The sequence below is a fragment of the Carcharodon carcharias genome, chromosome 18 (assembly GCF_017639515.1).
Source record: "Carcharodon carcharias isolate sCarCar2 chromosome 18, sCarCar2.pri, whole genome shotgun sequence".
Lineage (NCBI taxonomy): Eukaryota > Metazoa > Chordata > Chondrichthyes > Lamniformes > Lamnidae > Carcharodon > Carcharodon carcharias.
This window is the reverse complement of record NC_054484.1, coordinates 67951998-67968922: the sequence shown is the minus strand read 5'-3', so window position 1 is coordinate 67968922 and position 16925 is coordinate 67951998. Positions and strand designations below refer to the sequence as shown.

Genomic DNA, 16925 nt, shown 5'->3' with positions numbered 1-16925 from the left:
GTTGTAGCTGTACTGGAACAGCTTGGTGTGCATGGCAAGTGCTGGAGCACAAGTCTTCAGTACTATTGCCGGAATATTGTCAGGGCCCATAGACTTTGCAGTATCCAGTGTCTTCAGCTGTTTCTTGATATCACGTGGAGTGAATCGAATTGGCTGAAGACTGGCACCTGTGATGCTGGGTACCTCCGGAGGAGGCAGAGATGGATCATCCACTCAGCATCTCTGGCTGAAGATTGTGGCAACTGCTTCAGCCTCATCTTTTGCACTGATGTACTGGGCTCCTCCATCATTGAAGATGGGGATATTTGTGAAGCAACCTCCTCCAGTGAGTTGTTTAATTATCCACCACCATTCACGACTGGATTTGGCAAAACTGTAGAGCTCAGATCTGATCCGTTGGCATTGGGATCACTTAGCTCAGTCTATCACTTGCTGCTTATGCTGTTTGGCACACAAGTAGTCCTTTGTTATAGCTTCAGCAGGTTGACACCTCATTATTAGGTATGCCTGGTGGTGCTCCCAGCATGCCCTCCTGCACTCTTCATTGAACCAGGGCTTGATGGTAATGGTAGAGTGGGGGATACGCTGGACCATGAGGTTACAGATTGTGTTCGAGCACAATACTGCTGCTGCTGCTGGCCCACAGCGCCTCATGGATGCCCAGTCTTGAGTTGCTAGATCTGTTCAAAATCTACCCCATTTAGAGGTGGTGTCACACAGCATGATAGAGGATATCCTCAATGTGAAGGTGGGACTTCGTCTCCATAATGACTGTGCGGTGGTCACTCCTTCCGATACTGTCATGGAAAGATGCATCTGCGGCAGTTATGTTGGTGAGGATGAGGTCAAGTATGTTTTTCCCTCTTGTTGGTTCCCTCACCAACTGCCGCAGACCCAGTATAGCAGTTATGTCATTTAGGGCTTGGCCAGCTCAGTCAGTAGTGGTGCTACCGAGCCACTCTTGGTGATAGACATTGAAGTCCTCTACCTAGAGTACATTCTGTGCCCTTGCCACCCTCAATGTTTCCTCCAAGTGGTGTTCAACATGGAGGGGCACTGATTCTTCAGCTGAGGGAGGGTGATACGTGGCAATCAGCAGGAGATTTCTTTGCCCATGTTTGAGCTGAAGCCATGAGACTTCATGGGGTCCGGAGTCAATGTTGAGGACTCCCAGGGCAACTCCCTCCAGACTGTATATCACTGTGCCGCCACCTCTGCTGGGCCTGTCCTGCAAGTGGGACAGGACATACCCAGGGATGGTGATGGTGGTATCTGGGACATTATCTGTAAGGTATGATTCTGCGAGGATGACCATGTCAGGCTGTTGCTTGACTAGCCTTTAAAACAGCTCTCCCAACTTTGGCACTAGCCTCCAGATGTTAGTAAGGAGGACTTTGCAGGGTTGACAGGGCTGAGATTGTCGTTGTTGTTTCCGGTGCCTAGACCGATGCCAGGTGGTCCGTCCAGTTTCATTCCTTTTTTGTTGGAGATGGACATTTCCTGGCTCTTGTTTGGCATGAATGTTACTTGCCACTTGTCCAGGTCATTGACATGGATTGCTTTAGTATCTCAAGAGTCGTGAATTGAACTGAACACTGCAATCATCAAAAATCAGCCAAAATCCCCACATTTAACCTTAAGATGGAAGGAAGGTCATTGATGCATCTGAAGATGGTTGGGCCTAGGACACTAGCCTGAGGAGCTCCTGCAAAGATGTCCTGGGGCTGAGCGATTGGCCTCCAACAACCACAACCACCTTCCCTTGTGCTAGGTATGACTTCAACCAGTGGAGAATTTTCCCTCTGATTTCCATTGACTCCAGTTTTGCCAAGGCTCCTTGTTACCATACTCATTTAAATGCTGCCTTGATGTCAAAGGCAATCACTCTCATCTCACCTCTTGAGTTCAGTTCTTTTGTCCATGTTTGGACTGATGCTGTAATGAAGTCAGGGGTCGAGCAGCCCTTCCGGAATCCAAATTGAGTATCAGTGAGCGGGTTGTTGTTGAATAAGTGCTGCTTGATAGCACTGTCAACGACACCTTCCATCACTTTGCTGATGATTGAGAAGATGCTGATTGGGGCAGTAATTGGCTGGATTGGATTTGTCCTGCATTTTGTGGACAGGACATACCTGGGCAATTTTCCACATTGCCAGGTAGATGCCAGTGTTGTTGCTGTACTTGATCAACTTAGCTAGGAGCGCGGCAAGTTCTGGAGCACAAGTCTTCGGTATTATTGCCAGGATGTTGTCAGGGCCTATAGCCTTTTCAGATTTCTTCAACTGTTTCTTGATATCATGTGGAATGAAACGAATTGGCTGAAGATTGGCATCTGTGATGCTAGGGACCTCAGCAGGAGGCCTAGATGGATTATCCACTTGGGAATTCTAGTTGAAGATGGTTGCAAATGCTTCAGGCTTGTCTTTTGCACCGATGTGCTATGCTCCCCCATCATTGAGGATGGGGATATTTGTGGAGCCTCCTCCTCCAGTGAGTTGTTTAATTGTCCACCACTATTCACGACTGGGTGTGGCAGGACTGCAGAACTTAGATCTGATCTGTTGGTTGTGGGATCACTTAGCTCTGTCTATCACTTGCTGTTTCTGCCATTTGGCACATAAGTAGTCCTGTGTTATTATTTCACCAGGCTGACACCTCATTTCTAGGTATGCCTATTGCAGCTCCTGGCATGCACTCCTGCACTCTTCATTGAACAAGATTTGACCTCCTGGCTTGATGGTCATGCAGAGTGGGGGATGTGCTAAGTCACGAGGTTATAGATTGTGGTTGAATACAATCCTGCTGTTGCTGATGGCCTACATTGCCTCATATCAGATGTAAGATCTGTTCTGAATCTATCCCATTTAGCACACTAGTAGTGCCACACAACACGATGGAGGATATGCTCAGTATGAAAACAGGGCTTCACACTATTTGAATTGCCTAGCTGCCTCTGTGCAGTGGACAGGCGATGTGCCCCCTAGGCTGCCCAAGAAACTTACCTGGTGACAGGAATGCGTCGGGAACTTTCTTGGCCCCTCTGTCTCCATTCCAGCCTCCCCTTGGGCTGGACAAATTCAGCTTAGCATTTCACATTGGTGACTTTTCATCAGAATTTGTGAAAGGTCACTAACCTGAAACATTGGGCAGGATTTTCCCCTCAGCGATTTGGGGGCGGGGTCTGGTCGCCGAGGGGGAAATGACACGGGAGGAATCCCCGATGTCATCCCGGTCCATTCAAATTTTTAGGAAGGTGGGAGGACAGCGAAATTAGCTGTCCGCCCGCCGACCTGTCAATGACCAATTAAGGTCATTGACAGGTTATTTAAAGTAATTAAAGACCTGCCTGTCCAACCTTAAGGCTGGCGGGCAGGCCAGGAGCTTCAGCAGGCTCCAGATTATTAATGAAACTTCAACCACTGGCGGGGTGAAGTTTCATGTCCGTATTGTGAAAAATGAATAAAGTGTATGTGTTCTTTATTAACATGTCCCATCTCATGTGACATTGTCACATGAGGGGGACATGTTAATAATTTTTTAATGTTTCTAATTTTAATGTTTTTGACACCATCAGTATTCTCCCTGAGACAGGACTTTGCCTCAGGGAGCAGTGCACTCTTTCGCGTGCATGAGCGAAAGAAAACACTTTGACAGCTGGGGAATCCCTCCCCCCCCCCCCACACAGGAAGCGCATAGCATTTCCTGTGGAGGATGCCATTGGGTGGGCCTTAATTGGCCCGCCTACTCAAAATGGCAATGGGCCCCGTTTTAGTGGCGGGGATTGGCTGCCCGCCCACCGCCGAGCCAGTGGGGTCCACCTGCCAACTAAGGGCAAAATTCTGCCTGGTAACTCTGTTTCTCTCTCCATAGAGACTGTCAGAACTGCTGACTATTTCCAGCATTTTCTGCTTTTATTCATAAAGAAGCACTAAAGTCGCCTTTCAAGTTACTCCACGTCTCTTAGTTGAAAGAAGTGAGAAGCAGTAAAAGAAGGAATAGGTCTAAAATGAAAAATAGGATGGGAGGAAAATCTTAAAGCAATTATAGTTCTTCTATAAGTGCATAAACTTTCCAATGATTCAAAGCATTTAATTCCTCTTTTCATTGCCATTCGTATACAATCAGTCACAGAAAGCCACAAATCATCTTAAGTCCTTTTCCATCTTTGGACTGTCTACACATTTGTCATTGTATGACATGCTGGTAACAAAATTAGATTGCTACCTGAAAGCTGGTGTAGGGATTGTGACAGGGGATTAATACACTCCTATTTATTGTAATGCAAACAGCACAACGAGCTTGCTGCCTGCTCCTGTGAGGGATCTCTATGTCCTGCCAGCATTAACCATGTTGTTCATTAGATGGACATATAAAAAGGCCACCACTTAAAACTAGACTGCTCCTCTTAAAGTTAGCCTTTGTGTCTTAAAGGGGAAGGACATTGTGGCAGAAGCAGATGCTTGGAGCCATGGTTGAACAGAATTTGACCTGGGAAAGAGAGAGGAATGTCACAACAGAGGAAATAGTGGCTGTAAATTTTTCAGACATTGCACTGGCGGTCTTAGTGAAGGAGGTGGAGAGGAGCAAAGATGTCTGTTATCTGCATGGGGGAAGGAAAACCTCCAGCCACATACTCAGAAAACAGTGGGAGCAGAGTGCCAAAGTCCTGGATGCAGTGCCACAAGAAGTTCAATGTCCTCACATAAATGGCCAAAGACAATGAATACTTCTTCAAATGCCATATCCTACCAACTACACCTGTGGCTTCAGCCACTGCTCAATTCACCACACCAATTGACAAGCAATCTCTATCAATCAGGACTCATACCTCACATTCATAGCTTATCTCATCCTCACATTCTTAGCTCTGTTGCAAGCATCAAACACATATCTCGCAGTCTGTGCATGCTGCCAGATATTCAACCACAACATCAACATCAGCCAAACAGATTGCACCACATCACATCTTCTTCATAAGCAGCGGCAGCAGGAGCTAACTGGTGGGGGACAGGTGAACCTACATATCCTATCTCCTATGGAGGAGATGGTGCCCGACATTATTGGGAAGTGCATTGCTGAGGCCTTAGCCAGTCGTGGGGCTGAAGCCACTGAAGATGATTTTATCCTCATACCTAATCCTTCTTCTCACTTCACATTTCCCACTCATCTCATACAATCATCTGATTTACAAGTTGCAGATGGTGCTAGCATGCAGCTCTTACATTTCTACATCCTTGTATCACAACACGACCCTCATGTCTTTCTTCTTTCTGATACCCAGAAAGGTATCTGGCCAGGCAGAGAAAGAAGATCAAAAAGAGAGTGACAATGCTGTTACAGTCACAACACCCTTACAGAGTTCACACTCAAAGCCATCAGCTCAGATACTAACACTGCACATTTCTTAAAAGATAGATTGGAAGGCAGAATCAGCAGATAATGAGACACCAAGTATGTTGGGCTGCACCCAGGACCAGGAGCAAGAACATCATAAATGCCAGCTCTCTGGAGGGCGAGGTTGCACATGGGGAACCTGGAACAGTGCACAGGACCCAGGTGAGGACTTTGATGGAGCAGCATACGTAAAATCACTGATGGGTATATGTATCAAAATGCATTGGAAAGGCCTGCCAGAAAGTCTGCTTCAATCACAAGTAGCATGTAGGAGTCCTGCACCAACTTGGGATAGGACTTTGTGTAGAGTTTGTAGCCCAATAATTTCCAGCATGAAAGTGGTGGCCAACTGAGTTAGCACACTTGTGGGTCCAAAGATGATGCAGCACCTGATGGCCGTTCTGTTGCAGCACAAGCAGCAGCCACCTAATGTCTGAGTGCTGCATGGAAACTCAGACTGAAGTCATGTAAGGTCAACTTGTTGCAAACAAATTCAGTCTGTTGGCATCATCATGGTTCTGGATTAGCATTCAAAGGGGTTTGCTGTCCTCCAACAAATTACTAGGATTTCTGAGACACCGCCCTTAGGGGACCAGCAGCGGCTATATTGAGCACAGGCTTGTCGTGATATCTCAGGGAGACAATATTTATCCTGTCGCTATGATAAAAGCAAAAAACCGCAGATGCTGGAAATCCTGCCACCCCTGCCAATCCATCAGTTTCTTGTTGCCTGTCAGCCAGCTAGCCCAGACTGTTGCTGGTTCTAAGCAGTACAGTCAGGTTTTCTATGGCTTAAGTTGCTTCAGGTTGTCCTCCAAGGTCATCTGCAGTCACCTCCATTGAAAGTAAGTGGCCTTCCACCAGCCATGCTGCAGCCATTGGGGCAGCATTGTGTTTGAGCCCTAGGACAGAGAAAAACCACACAGATGACAAGCGCGAGGGAATGCAAAGGGTGATTAGTTGATTTTACTGCAATATCTGGAAGCAATTCACTTGACAAAAGTGCACATGCATCACAGGTGCCATTTTTGAGCTCTAAAGATACTCAGTGCTCAAAAATAGCACTAAAAAGCTCAATTTCTGAGCTGTTGAGTAATATTCAGTTTTGGTAACATATAGCTTTTGTCTCTTAGTAACCCATACCTAAAAAGCAATTATAGAAATTTCAAAAAATGCTTGCAATGCACAGTACATTGAACAAAATCTGTAAAGAGAAAAGACAGATTAACGCTTTGGGTGCAGGCCCTTTATTGACTACTGTTACAAAAATAGTTCACAAGATACTATAGACTGTCAGGTGCCTATCCTTTTCCCAGATCACTATCCTTTTTAAAGTACTGCATGAAAGGATGGTGGAATCACATTCAGTAGTAAATTCCAAAAGGAATTGGATGAATGCTTGAATACGAAAAATTTGCAAAGCTACTGGGAAAGAACAGGGAAGTGAGAGCAATTGAATAACACTTGCAAAGTGCCCACATAAGCACAATAACCGCTCTCCGAAATGGTCTGGCAAGACTCTCACTTCATGGGCAGTTAGAGATGGGCTACAAAGGCTGGTCTTGACAATGATGCCCAGATCACATGAAAGAATTAAAATATAGGCTGAATGGCCTCCTTCTTTGCTATTTTATGAATGTCAGTGAACTTACTGGCATATAATGTATTTCTTCCAGGTAACATGACAACTGGTACCAAGTATTGAAGGGAGTTGACAAGTCACCTGTACCCTTGTAACTCTTTTGAGTACAAACCTGTTTCAGATGAAGTTACATTGTTTCATAGTTTGCCATTGTGAGATTTGAACTCTTGATCTTGGGGTTATAAACCCAGTACCATAACCACTTGGCTATTGTAACTCTTTCAAGTACAAACCCGTTTCCATCTGTTTCAGATGAAGTTACATTGTTTCATTGTTTGCCATTGTGAGATTTGAACTCTTGATCTTGGGGTTATAAACCCAGTACCATAACCACTTGGCTATTGTAACTCTTTCAAGTACAAACACGTTTCCATCTGTTTCAGATGAAGTCACATTGTTTTATAGTTTACCATTGTGAGATCATAACCAGTATCATAACCACTTGGCTATTGTAAAGGGAACAATGATCTAGCAGTGCCCAAAGAGTTATAAGGAAGTTGTAGTAACAATATTGAATTCAAATCAGCTGTTGCAGTGGATAATTGAAGTTAGATGTTTCAGAAATTCTTCATTCTCCCTTTATTGTTCCTCTTTTTTTCAGAACTGTAGTGGATAATCTCTCATCTGTTTTCTTATAACTTAGATTATTTTATATATAGGCCGGAATTTTCTGGCTCCATTGGCATCAGGTGTCGTGGCGGGTGGAGAGGGGGAACAATACGGCAAGAAGGGCAAAAACCGGTTTCACGCTGTCGTCAAACCAGTTTGCCATCGTCCACCCCACTCGTCAATGGTGGGCTGCCTTTCCTGCCACCACAGCTCTGGAGCCTAATTCCAATGCTTTAGCATCTTATTACAAGCCCTGCCCACCGGAATCATCCCCCCACGCTGGATCATCTAGGCACGTCAGCGATAACTGTACATAAGCGACGTGCACCTGGCGAGCTGAACTTCACTCGGGACTTCCAGGTTTGTTTGCCTCCCTTGCTTCGGCCAGCACTCACAGTCATCAGTGCGGGGCTTTGCAGGCAGCGCCACATCTTTTTACGGGAGCTAATGGGCAGGTCTCTACCTACAGCCGTAAGACAGGCATGGCTTTTCAACAGCTGCAGGGCTAAGGCTTGCTTGGGGAAGGGGGAGAAGTGGCCTCAGGTAAAGGAAGAGGCTGCAGGGTGAGGACTGTACTGGGGAAGGGGGTTATCCCAGGGTGTGTGTGAGAGGCACATGTTGACCTGTGCAAGTGGCCTCAAGATGGTGAGGGCTAAGGAGGCAGTCTCCAGAGGAGATGAGGCCAGATGGAAATGTGAAGGAATGTGTGAGAGAGTCAGTGGTGATGTTCTTTGAGCTGGCAGTGAGTGAGATGCCTTGTGATGGCCTTGTGAGTGTGTGAGTTCAGAATGATGAGATGGTTGCCTTACCCTGGCTGCACAGATGAGCTCATTCATCCTCTTTCTGCACTGGATGGCTGATCTCCTGAGTGCAGTGTTGGCACGGACCACCTCTGCCAACACCTCTCAAGCCGGAGTGGTGAGACTGATGGGCCTCCTGTGGCCAGAACAGCAATAGAGGGCATCATGGCGGGCCTTCACTGAGGGGAGAAGGTGTCCTCGGAAAGAATCGGTGGGCTGTACTCTCCTTGGCTTTTGGGGCCATATCTTCACTGGTGCCCTCCAGGGCTGCAAGCTTTGCAAAGTGTGTGCGCAGCTGCAGTTTATATAGGGCACCCTATGACGAAGAGGCTACACCAGCGAGATGGTGGCTGCAAAACTAATGAGGCTGGAGTGGGACAATACAGCGCAAAAGCCTGCCCATGTGGTCGGTGGGTAAAACTACTTTTTGCCCGCCCACTGCCGCACTTTGTGCCCACCTGCTACCACAATTTGTGCAAATTTGGGTTAATTCTGCCCATAATCTTCATTCATGGAGATGAGATCACCCGGTTGCCCAACTTCCTTAATGGTTCACAGTTGATCATCTTTCATAGTCTATAGTGTCACACAAACTGCTTGTTTACAGCAGTTTTTACATTCCAGGATATGCTAATGAGATTGGCTGGAAACTTTAGCATTAAAGTACTGGTTAGGAAGATCAGCTGAGAAACCGGTGTAATTCTGACATAACTTGTCAATTATGCCACTGAAGGAAATTCCTGGCCCAAAGATCTTTTAAAAACAAATTGATCAATAAACACAGAAATTTGTTTGAAGTTTTGTTCCTATAATCTTCTGGAAGTGAAAGGATGTGAACAGTGTGAACAGCACCAGGAACAGAAAATTGTGTAGAATGCAGCACAGATTTAAAAACAATGTAAAACATGGTTATCTCACTCACATTCCTGAATTGACAATGATAGAAGACACACTGGGTGATATTCCACATTCCTCTATGCAGGTGACCTCACTGTGCAGGTAAGTTTTAATGTCATCTTGCTGAGGTTCTTGGAAGATTGCAATCTCTGGAATGCAGTGACTCTGGAAAGAAAATAATGCTGGGCAGTTGGTTCATTTTGAATTGTGATTTGGAAGCAGCCGAAGTGTTGAGAAAGTGGTGGGGGTGAGGCTTCAGTGTAAAATTCACACCACCGCACCACCCACCCATTTCTAGCCTGAAAAGTTGGCAGTCAGCAGTTGAAAATCTAAAGTTGGAGGGAAAGGAACCCCAGCTGCCCTGTTGCTGGCTTTTCAATGTCTGAGCAGTTAGCTGGCTTGAAACAGGCATAAGGCTGCTTAAATGTGCAAGGAGTGCTCCTTCTGAGCTCACAAAAATAACTCTGGCCTGCTCAAGTTCCTATCAGCATTTTCTCTTCAATTGTCAAGAACTGATCTGGCAGTTGGCCCAATATGGGAGTCGACTGACTGCCTGCCTGCTCACAACCAGTAATCTGCAGTGTGGTGCCTGCCTGGCACCCATAGCACCAGCAGTATTTAATTAAGGCTTAAAACTTAATAAGGTTTGGACCTCCTGTTTGCAGCTTGGGGCAGGTACCTTTGTATTTCAGTCGCATTTCCATCCCTTCCGTACCAATATATCCCACATACCAAACAGAATATTTTGGGTAAAAGCAAAATAGTGCAATGCTGGAAATCTGAAACAAAAACAGAAAATGCTGGAAAATCTCAGCAGGTCTAACAGCATCTGTGGAGAGGAAAACAGAGTTAACGTTTCGAGTTCGTATGGCTCTAAAGAAGTCATATGGGCTCAAAATGTTAACTCTGTTTTTCTCTCCACAGAGAATATTTTGGGAAGGCTTTTCTGGTTTTGGAAGCCAAGGATTTCATTGCCATTATCTGTAGTTCCAGGTGGCTGTAGCGACTTTGAGCTATCGACACAATGAACAGACGAAGAGGACAGCACAATAACAGCCCCATTACTCAATCTCCTTTATAGCTGTGAATATCTATTTAATGATGATCATGCTTGCGCAATCAGTTAGTTCATGATTCTGGTTGAAATGTTAGCTTTTGCACAGCTGTTGCCATGATTTTGAGTCATAAACACTGACTCAGTAATTTCCACAAACTGACGCAGGATTTTTAAGGAGCCCAATCCCAAACATATTTGCCTGAAAATACACTGGGTGATACTATTTGAATGTTTAAGACATTACTATCACATTCTACTGCTCACAACTTCAATTTGTTTATTTGAAATGCCCGCATTAAACAGAAGAAACTAGAATTTGATATTAAAGCATTAAATGTTTGTACAGGAAATAGCATTGAATACAATGCAAGTGAAACTTATTATTCCCACATTGAAGTCTAGTTGATTTCAGAAAACTTGCTTTGAAGTAAAATTGGCTGACCTAACACAAAGCCACCATCTGCACTGCTTCTTGTACCCTGTACTGGGTTATACCTTCCTGCCATTACTTTTATATTCACTCTACAGATGACTCACATCTAATTCCAGTTCTGCTGAAGGGTCATGAGGACTCGAAATGTCAACTCTTTTCTTCTCCGCCGATGCTGCCAGACCTGCTGAGTTTTTCCAGGTAATTCTGTTTTTGTTTCACATCTAATTTTCATTTAAGCTTCTTAATGAGCATGAGTTATGTTTGCTATGTGAGATGGTGACCAAGCATACTCTTTGCAATCTAATTTATCCAGCTTTATGCAGTTTTGGTGACAACCATCTCCTCATGGATTAAATAATATTTCTCTTGCCTAAAACAAGTGCGCAGCTGGATTCAAGAAGAATGAAGGCTAAGATTGGCTGAGAAAGAGATCAGGAACCGGGACGTAATGGCAGTTTTCCAAATTTGCATAGAAACTATTTTTACTTTAAGAAGCTGGTATGGTGACCCAGATCTACATGAAATTTTATTCATTTGAGATTGGGAGAAAACCATTGCTAATAAGGGCCGATATTCTCGTAACTTTAATCCAATGCTCTAAATGGGAAACATTTAGCAAGAAATTGCCACATTCCTTTTAATTAAAGTTTTCTTTGGAATACTGCAGAAACATAGAATGTTGTCTTGTTCAATTTTTAAAATTGAATAATTAAATGTCAATTTATTATTAATAAAATCAATTGAGATAAATCCAATTAGCTGCACATTCAGCTGTATTGTTTTAAGATTCAGTATTGTCTTACTCGCCAAACACATTCCTTATCAACTATAATTAAAGGCACCAATGCTTCTTAAATAACATTGGTATCTTTCATTTCATCCCTACTCCCATCTTCGATTCTTTGACCTATCCTTGTAAATGATTTGGATATGAAAATTTACCCTTGAATCTTTTATGTGATGGGCTACTCGTTTATTGTCCTATTTCATTTTGAAAGGGGTTGGCTCACCTTTCCAATCCTTTTAATAGAACCAATCACAATTTTTGTAGGATTGAATTCCATCCGCAAGCTCTTGTCAACCCAGAGTTCATCTAACTCCCTGTATCCCTCTTCCAATACATAAGTTTGGCCTTGGAAGTCAGGTTTTTCACACAACATCCAACTGGAATGAGGAAGGATAAAACAAATTAGATACACCATAGAAAAAGCACATTGCAAAAATAGATTTCCCACTGTAATCATCTTTGTTAATTTATTCAATGTATCTGCCAATTCAGTGTGTTTTAGTATAAAATAGGTGGGTCTGTTTGTATCATTTCTTTAGTGATATTGTCTTTAGCTAGTACAACTGTGCCATGGACTGTGTTTGACTGGAGCTGGATTAAGACATCCTTATTTCACTTTGTCTCTAGGCATACCAGAAGGATGAGAATTCGATCTTAACCTGCTAGATTGAAACTAAGAGATGAAGTGACATTGCTGTGACTCACTCTCAGTATCCTAGGGGCAATTAGTTCTTTGCCTGCAGAAAACTGTGGACATCTGAGGACCAGCCTAGGAATTAATGAAGGTGGGGATAAACATAATATAATATGCCAGAGATTGTGTAAATAAGATAAGATAAAAGCATATGTGTGTTGGTAAATCAACACACAGTATAGTGTCATGTTCCAGTACATTATGAACTTTTAGACAATACTTTAAAATTTTGAACAAAAACAGACTGTTAAAATGGCTGCTGTCAGTCATGTGACCTTTGCCGGTATCAGCTCCAGACAGTCCTGAGGCTCAAGCAATATGGACATACATATTAGGAGCAGGAGTAGGCCACTGGGTCCCTCGAGCCTGCTCTGCTATTCAATAAGGACATGGTTAATCTGATTGTAACCACGACTCTACATTCCCACATACCCCAGATAACCTTTCAACCCTTTGCTTAACAAGAATCTATCTAGCTCTGCCTTAAAAACATTCAAAGACTCTGCTTCCGCCACCTTTTGAGGAAGAGAATTCCAAAGTCTCACTACCCTCAGAGAAATAAATTCTCCTCATCTCTGTCTTAAATGGGTGACTCCTTATTTTTAAACAGTGACCCCCTGGGGCAGAACTTTTCGCTCAGCATGTGGGTGCGTGCCCATCATGCTCAGGCGTCCTGACGTCATCACACACAGGTGATTTTTCAGTTGGTGGGCGTGTGCTAAACTCGAAAGCACGCCCGCCGACAATTAAGCCCATTAACGGTGCAATTAACTGGGATTTTTTGCTGCCTGTCCAACCTCATGATTTGCGGGTGGGCGAATCTTCCAGGTGGCCTTTGCATTTTTCAGGAAACCTCATCTAAGGGCGGAATGACGTTTCTGTCATTAAATTTTTAAAAATGGGTGGACTGAATTTTGATGCTGTATATGTTCAGGTGACAGTTTCCAATGCTTGGAAATCTTTATTTTGTGTATTTAAGTTCTTCAGCTCCTTGTGGCAGCTCTTTGCTTTTAGGAAGCTTTCATTCTGCCCTCCCCAGAAACCACACTGACTTCAGTACATGCCCTCCTCCTGCCCCCAACCCAGGCAGCGTTGATTGTATTGTTAATTGGCCAGCCAGCGTGAAATCGCGGCCGGGGGCTGATTGTGGTCAGCGGTCCGTTTCCCAACCGCTCCCAGGCCCGCCAATCGTGTCTGCCCCCCAAACTGAAACTTCAGGCCCTAATTCTAGATTCTTCCACAAGTGGAAATATTCCTTCCACATCCACCATGTCAAGACCTCTCAGAATTATACATGTTTCAATCAAATCACCTCTTACTCTTTTCTATACACCAGTGGATATAACCCTAGTCTGTCTAACCTTTCCTCATAGGACAACCTGCCTATTACAGGTATTAAAATAGTAAAACAAAAACAGAATTACCTGGAAAAACTCAGCAGGTCTGGCAGCATCGGCGGAGAAGAAAAGAGTTGACGTTTCGAGTCCTCATGACCCTTCGACAGAACTTGAGTTCGAGTCCAGGAAAGAGCTGAAATATAAGCTGGTTTAAGGTGTGTGTGTGGGGGGCGGAGAGATAGAGAGACAGAGAGGTGGAGGGGGTTGGTGTGGTTGTAGCGACAAACAAGCAGTGATAGAAGCAGATCATCAAAAGATGTCAACAACAATAGTACAATAGAACACATAGGTGTTAAAGTTAAAGTTGGTGATATTATCTAAACGAATGTGCTAATTAAGAATGGATGGTAGGGCACTCAAGGTATAGCTCTAGTGGGTTTTTTTTTTATATAATGGAAATAGGTGGGAAAAGGAAAATCTTTATAATTTATTGGGGAAAAAAAAAAAGAAGGGGGAAACAGAAAGGGGGTGGGGATGGGGGAGGGGACTCACGACCTAAAGTTGTTGAATTCAATATTCAGTCCGGAAGGCTGTAAAGTCCCTAGTCGGAAGATGAGGTGTTGTTCCTCCAGTTTGCGTTGGGCTTCACTGGAACAATGCAGCAAGCCAAGGACAGACATGTGGGCAAGAGAGCAGGGTGGAGTGTTAAAATGGCAAGCGACAGGGAGGTTTGGGTCATTCTTGCGGACAGACCGCAGGTGTTCTGCAAAGCGGTCGCCCAGTTTACGTTTGGTCTCTCCAATGTAGAGGAGACCACATTGGGAGCAACGAATGCAGTAGAAGGGTCATGAGGACTCGAAACGTCAACTCTTTTCTTCTCCGCCGATGCTGCCAGACCTGCTGAGTTTTTCCAGGTTATTCTGTTTTTGTTTTGGATTTCCAGCATCCGCAGTTTTTTTGTTTTTATTATTATTATTATTAAAATAGTAAACCTTCTCCGAACTGCTTCCAAAGCATTTATACCCTTCCTTAAATAAGGAGACCAATACTGCACACAGAATTCCTGTCATGAAGCTATTAATGTATATAATATTTGGAAAATATTTTTCTTTTAAAACACAGGTTTAGTCTGTGGGTGTGTCTTAATTGGATTAAAACCAGCTAGTCTGGGTGCTTTGATGTGCACTAGTTTTGATAAGAAAGGGATATAGTGTGCATTTGCATTTTTTGAATAGAGCATTCAAGAAGTAGGGTGAAAACTTGACGCCTATCTAGCAGCTATCAAGCAATATGTTTATATTACTAATAAAATTTGGTACAATGAATGGGGTTTCATTGAAAAAAGGTAAAGTTCAAAGAGACTGATGAGACAATGAGAATTTGAATTCAATCAGTATTGGTAAGCTTCTTCAGTAGTTTTCACTACTTCAGTAGTTTTCGGGTATGCAGAGCAGAGGCAATGTAAGATCAAAAAGCAGCTGCAAGCCTCCAACTGGTTCCACAGAGCCTCATTTTGAATTTGTAAGGTGAAAATGCTTTGCCTGGTGTTTGGTTAAGTCTATGGGTTGCTGTCGCCTTAATGGAGGTTAGTTTGGGAAATTTTTAAAAGTTATGATAGTAGTAATTTGTAACCATGTGTATATGTATTTTTAATCAGTGTAAATTAATAAAATGTTTCAACTGGTTTAATGTAAAAACCTCAAGAGCTGATGGTTTGATTCCTAAATTTAGAGTCGCAACTCAAGCATGACACTTAAAATTATAGATTATGACAGTTATTTAAAGTTTCCCTCTGTGAATTTTAAATAACTCCACATTACCAACTGCATCAGTCATAACAACTCCAAATGTGGCTCACCAATGTCCTGTATAACTGAAACATAACCTCTCTACTTTCCCCATTGCAATAAATAATAACATCCTATTAGCTTTCCTAATTACTTGCTGTACCTACATATTAATCTTTAGCAGTTCATGCACAAGGACACTCAGATTCCTTTGCATCTCATAGCTCTGCAATCTCTCACCATTTAGATATTTTGTTTCTTTTTTATTCTTCCTACCAAAATGGACAATTTCACATTTTCCCAAATTATACTCCATTTGCCAGATCTTTGCCCACTCACTTAACCAATTTATATCTTTTTGTAGCCTCCTTGTGTCCTCTTCACAACTTACTTTCCTACCTATCTTTGTGTGATTAGCAAATTTAACAACCAGCCCTTCAACCCCTTTATCCAAATGGTTTATATAAATTGTAAACAGCTGAGGTCCCAGCACTGATCCCTGTAGCACTCATTACATCTTGTCAACCTGAAAAAGACTCATTTATGCCTACTCTCTGCTTCCTGTTAGCCAGCCAATCTTCTGTTTATGCCAATATATTACCCCCCATACCATGAGCTTTTATTTCCCACAATAACCTTTGGCACTTTATCAAATCCCTTCTGGAAATCTAAGTGCAGTACATTCACTGGTTCCCCTTTATCCACAGCACATGTTACTTCCCCAAAGAACTCCAATGAGTTAGTTAAACATGATTTCCCTTTCACAAAACCATGTTGACTCTGCCTGATGACATTAACCTTATCCAAGTGCCCTGCTATAACTTCTTTAATAATAGCTTCTAACACATTCACTGGTATCTCACCAACTGCCAGCTCAAGGGACTTCACCACCCATTCTCACACACACACCCTCAAACGTCCATCTGGTGTCATCTCCTCTGGAGACTTCCTCCTCAGCCCTCACCATCTTGAAGCCACTTGCACAGATCAATATGTGCCCCCACACACACGTTGGGATATCCCCCTTCGCTGGTATAGCTTTCGTCCTGCAGCCTCTTCCCTGGCCTGTGGCCACCTCTCCCCCTTCCCCAAGCAAGCCTTAGCCCTGCAGCCATTGAAAAGCCACCCATATATGGCTGATCTGTTAGTTGAGACCTGCCCGTGAGCTCCCCTAAAAGTGATGTGGTGCTGTCTGTGAAGCCTGATGCTGATGACTGCGAGTGCTGACCGAAGCAAGGTAGGAAAGCAAACCTTGAAGTCCCAAGCGAAGTGCAGCCTCCCAGGTGCATATCACTTATGAGCTGTTGGTGTGTTTTCCTGCTGAAACGGGCAGACGCTCCAGTGGGGGAGGAATGAATCTGGTGGGCTGGCCTTGTAATAATATGCTGATGTATTACAACATGGTTCTCAACATCGGCGGGATGAACAGACAATCACAAACTGGTTTCATGCCGTCATGAAACAAATCACGCCATATTGTCTGTTGAT

The 16925-nt window shown here is 43.7% G+C and overlaps 1 protein-coding gene across 3 annotated transcripts in view; it reads right to left on the bottom strand.

Moving 5' to 3' along the window:
- LOC121290944 overlaps nt 1-16925 on the bottom strand; it is a 142629-nt gene that overhangs the window by 71824 nt on the left and 53880 nt on the right. For 2 of the 3 annotated variants that reach the window (XM_041212002.1, XM_041212004.1), the window contains exons 7-8: nt 11843-11996; nt 9368-9507 (exon numbers count right to left, since the gene is read on the bottom strand). In XM_041212002.1, the coding sequence (XP_041067936.1) occupies nt 9368-9507; nt 11843-11996 (294 nt within the window). The remainder of the gene's footprint in view (nt 1-9367; nt 9508-11842; nt 11997-16925) is intronic. The other variant, XR_005945908.1, reaches the window with a different exon arrangement.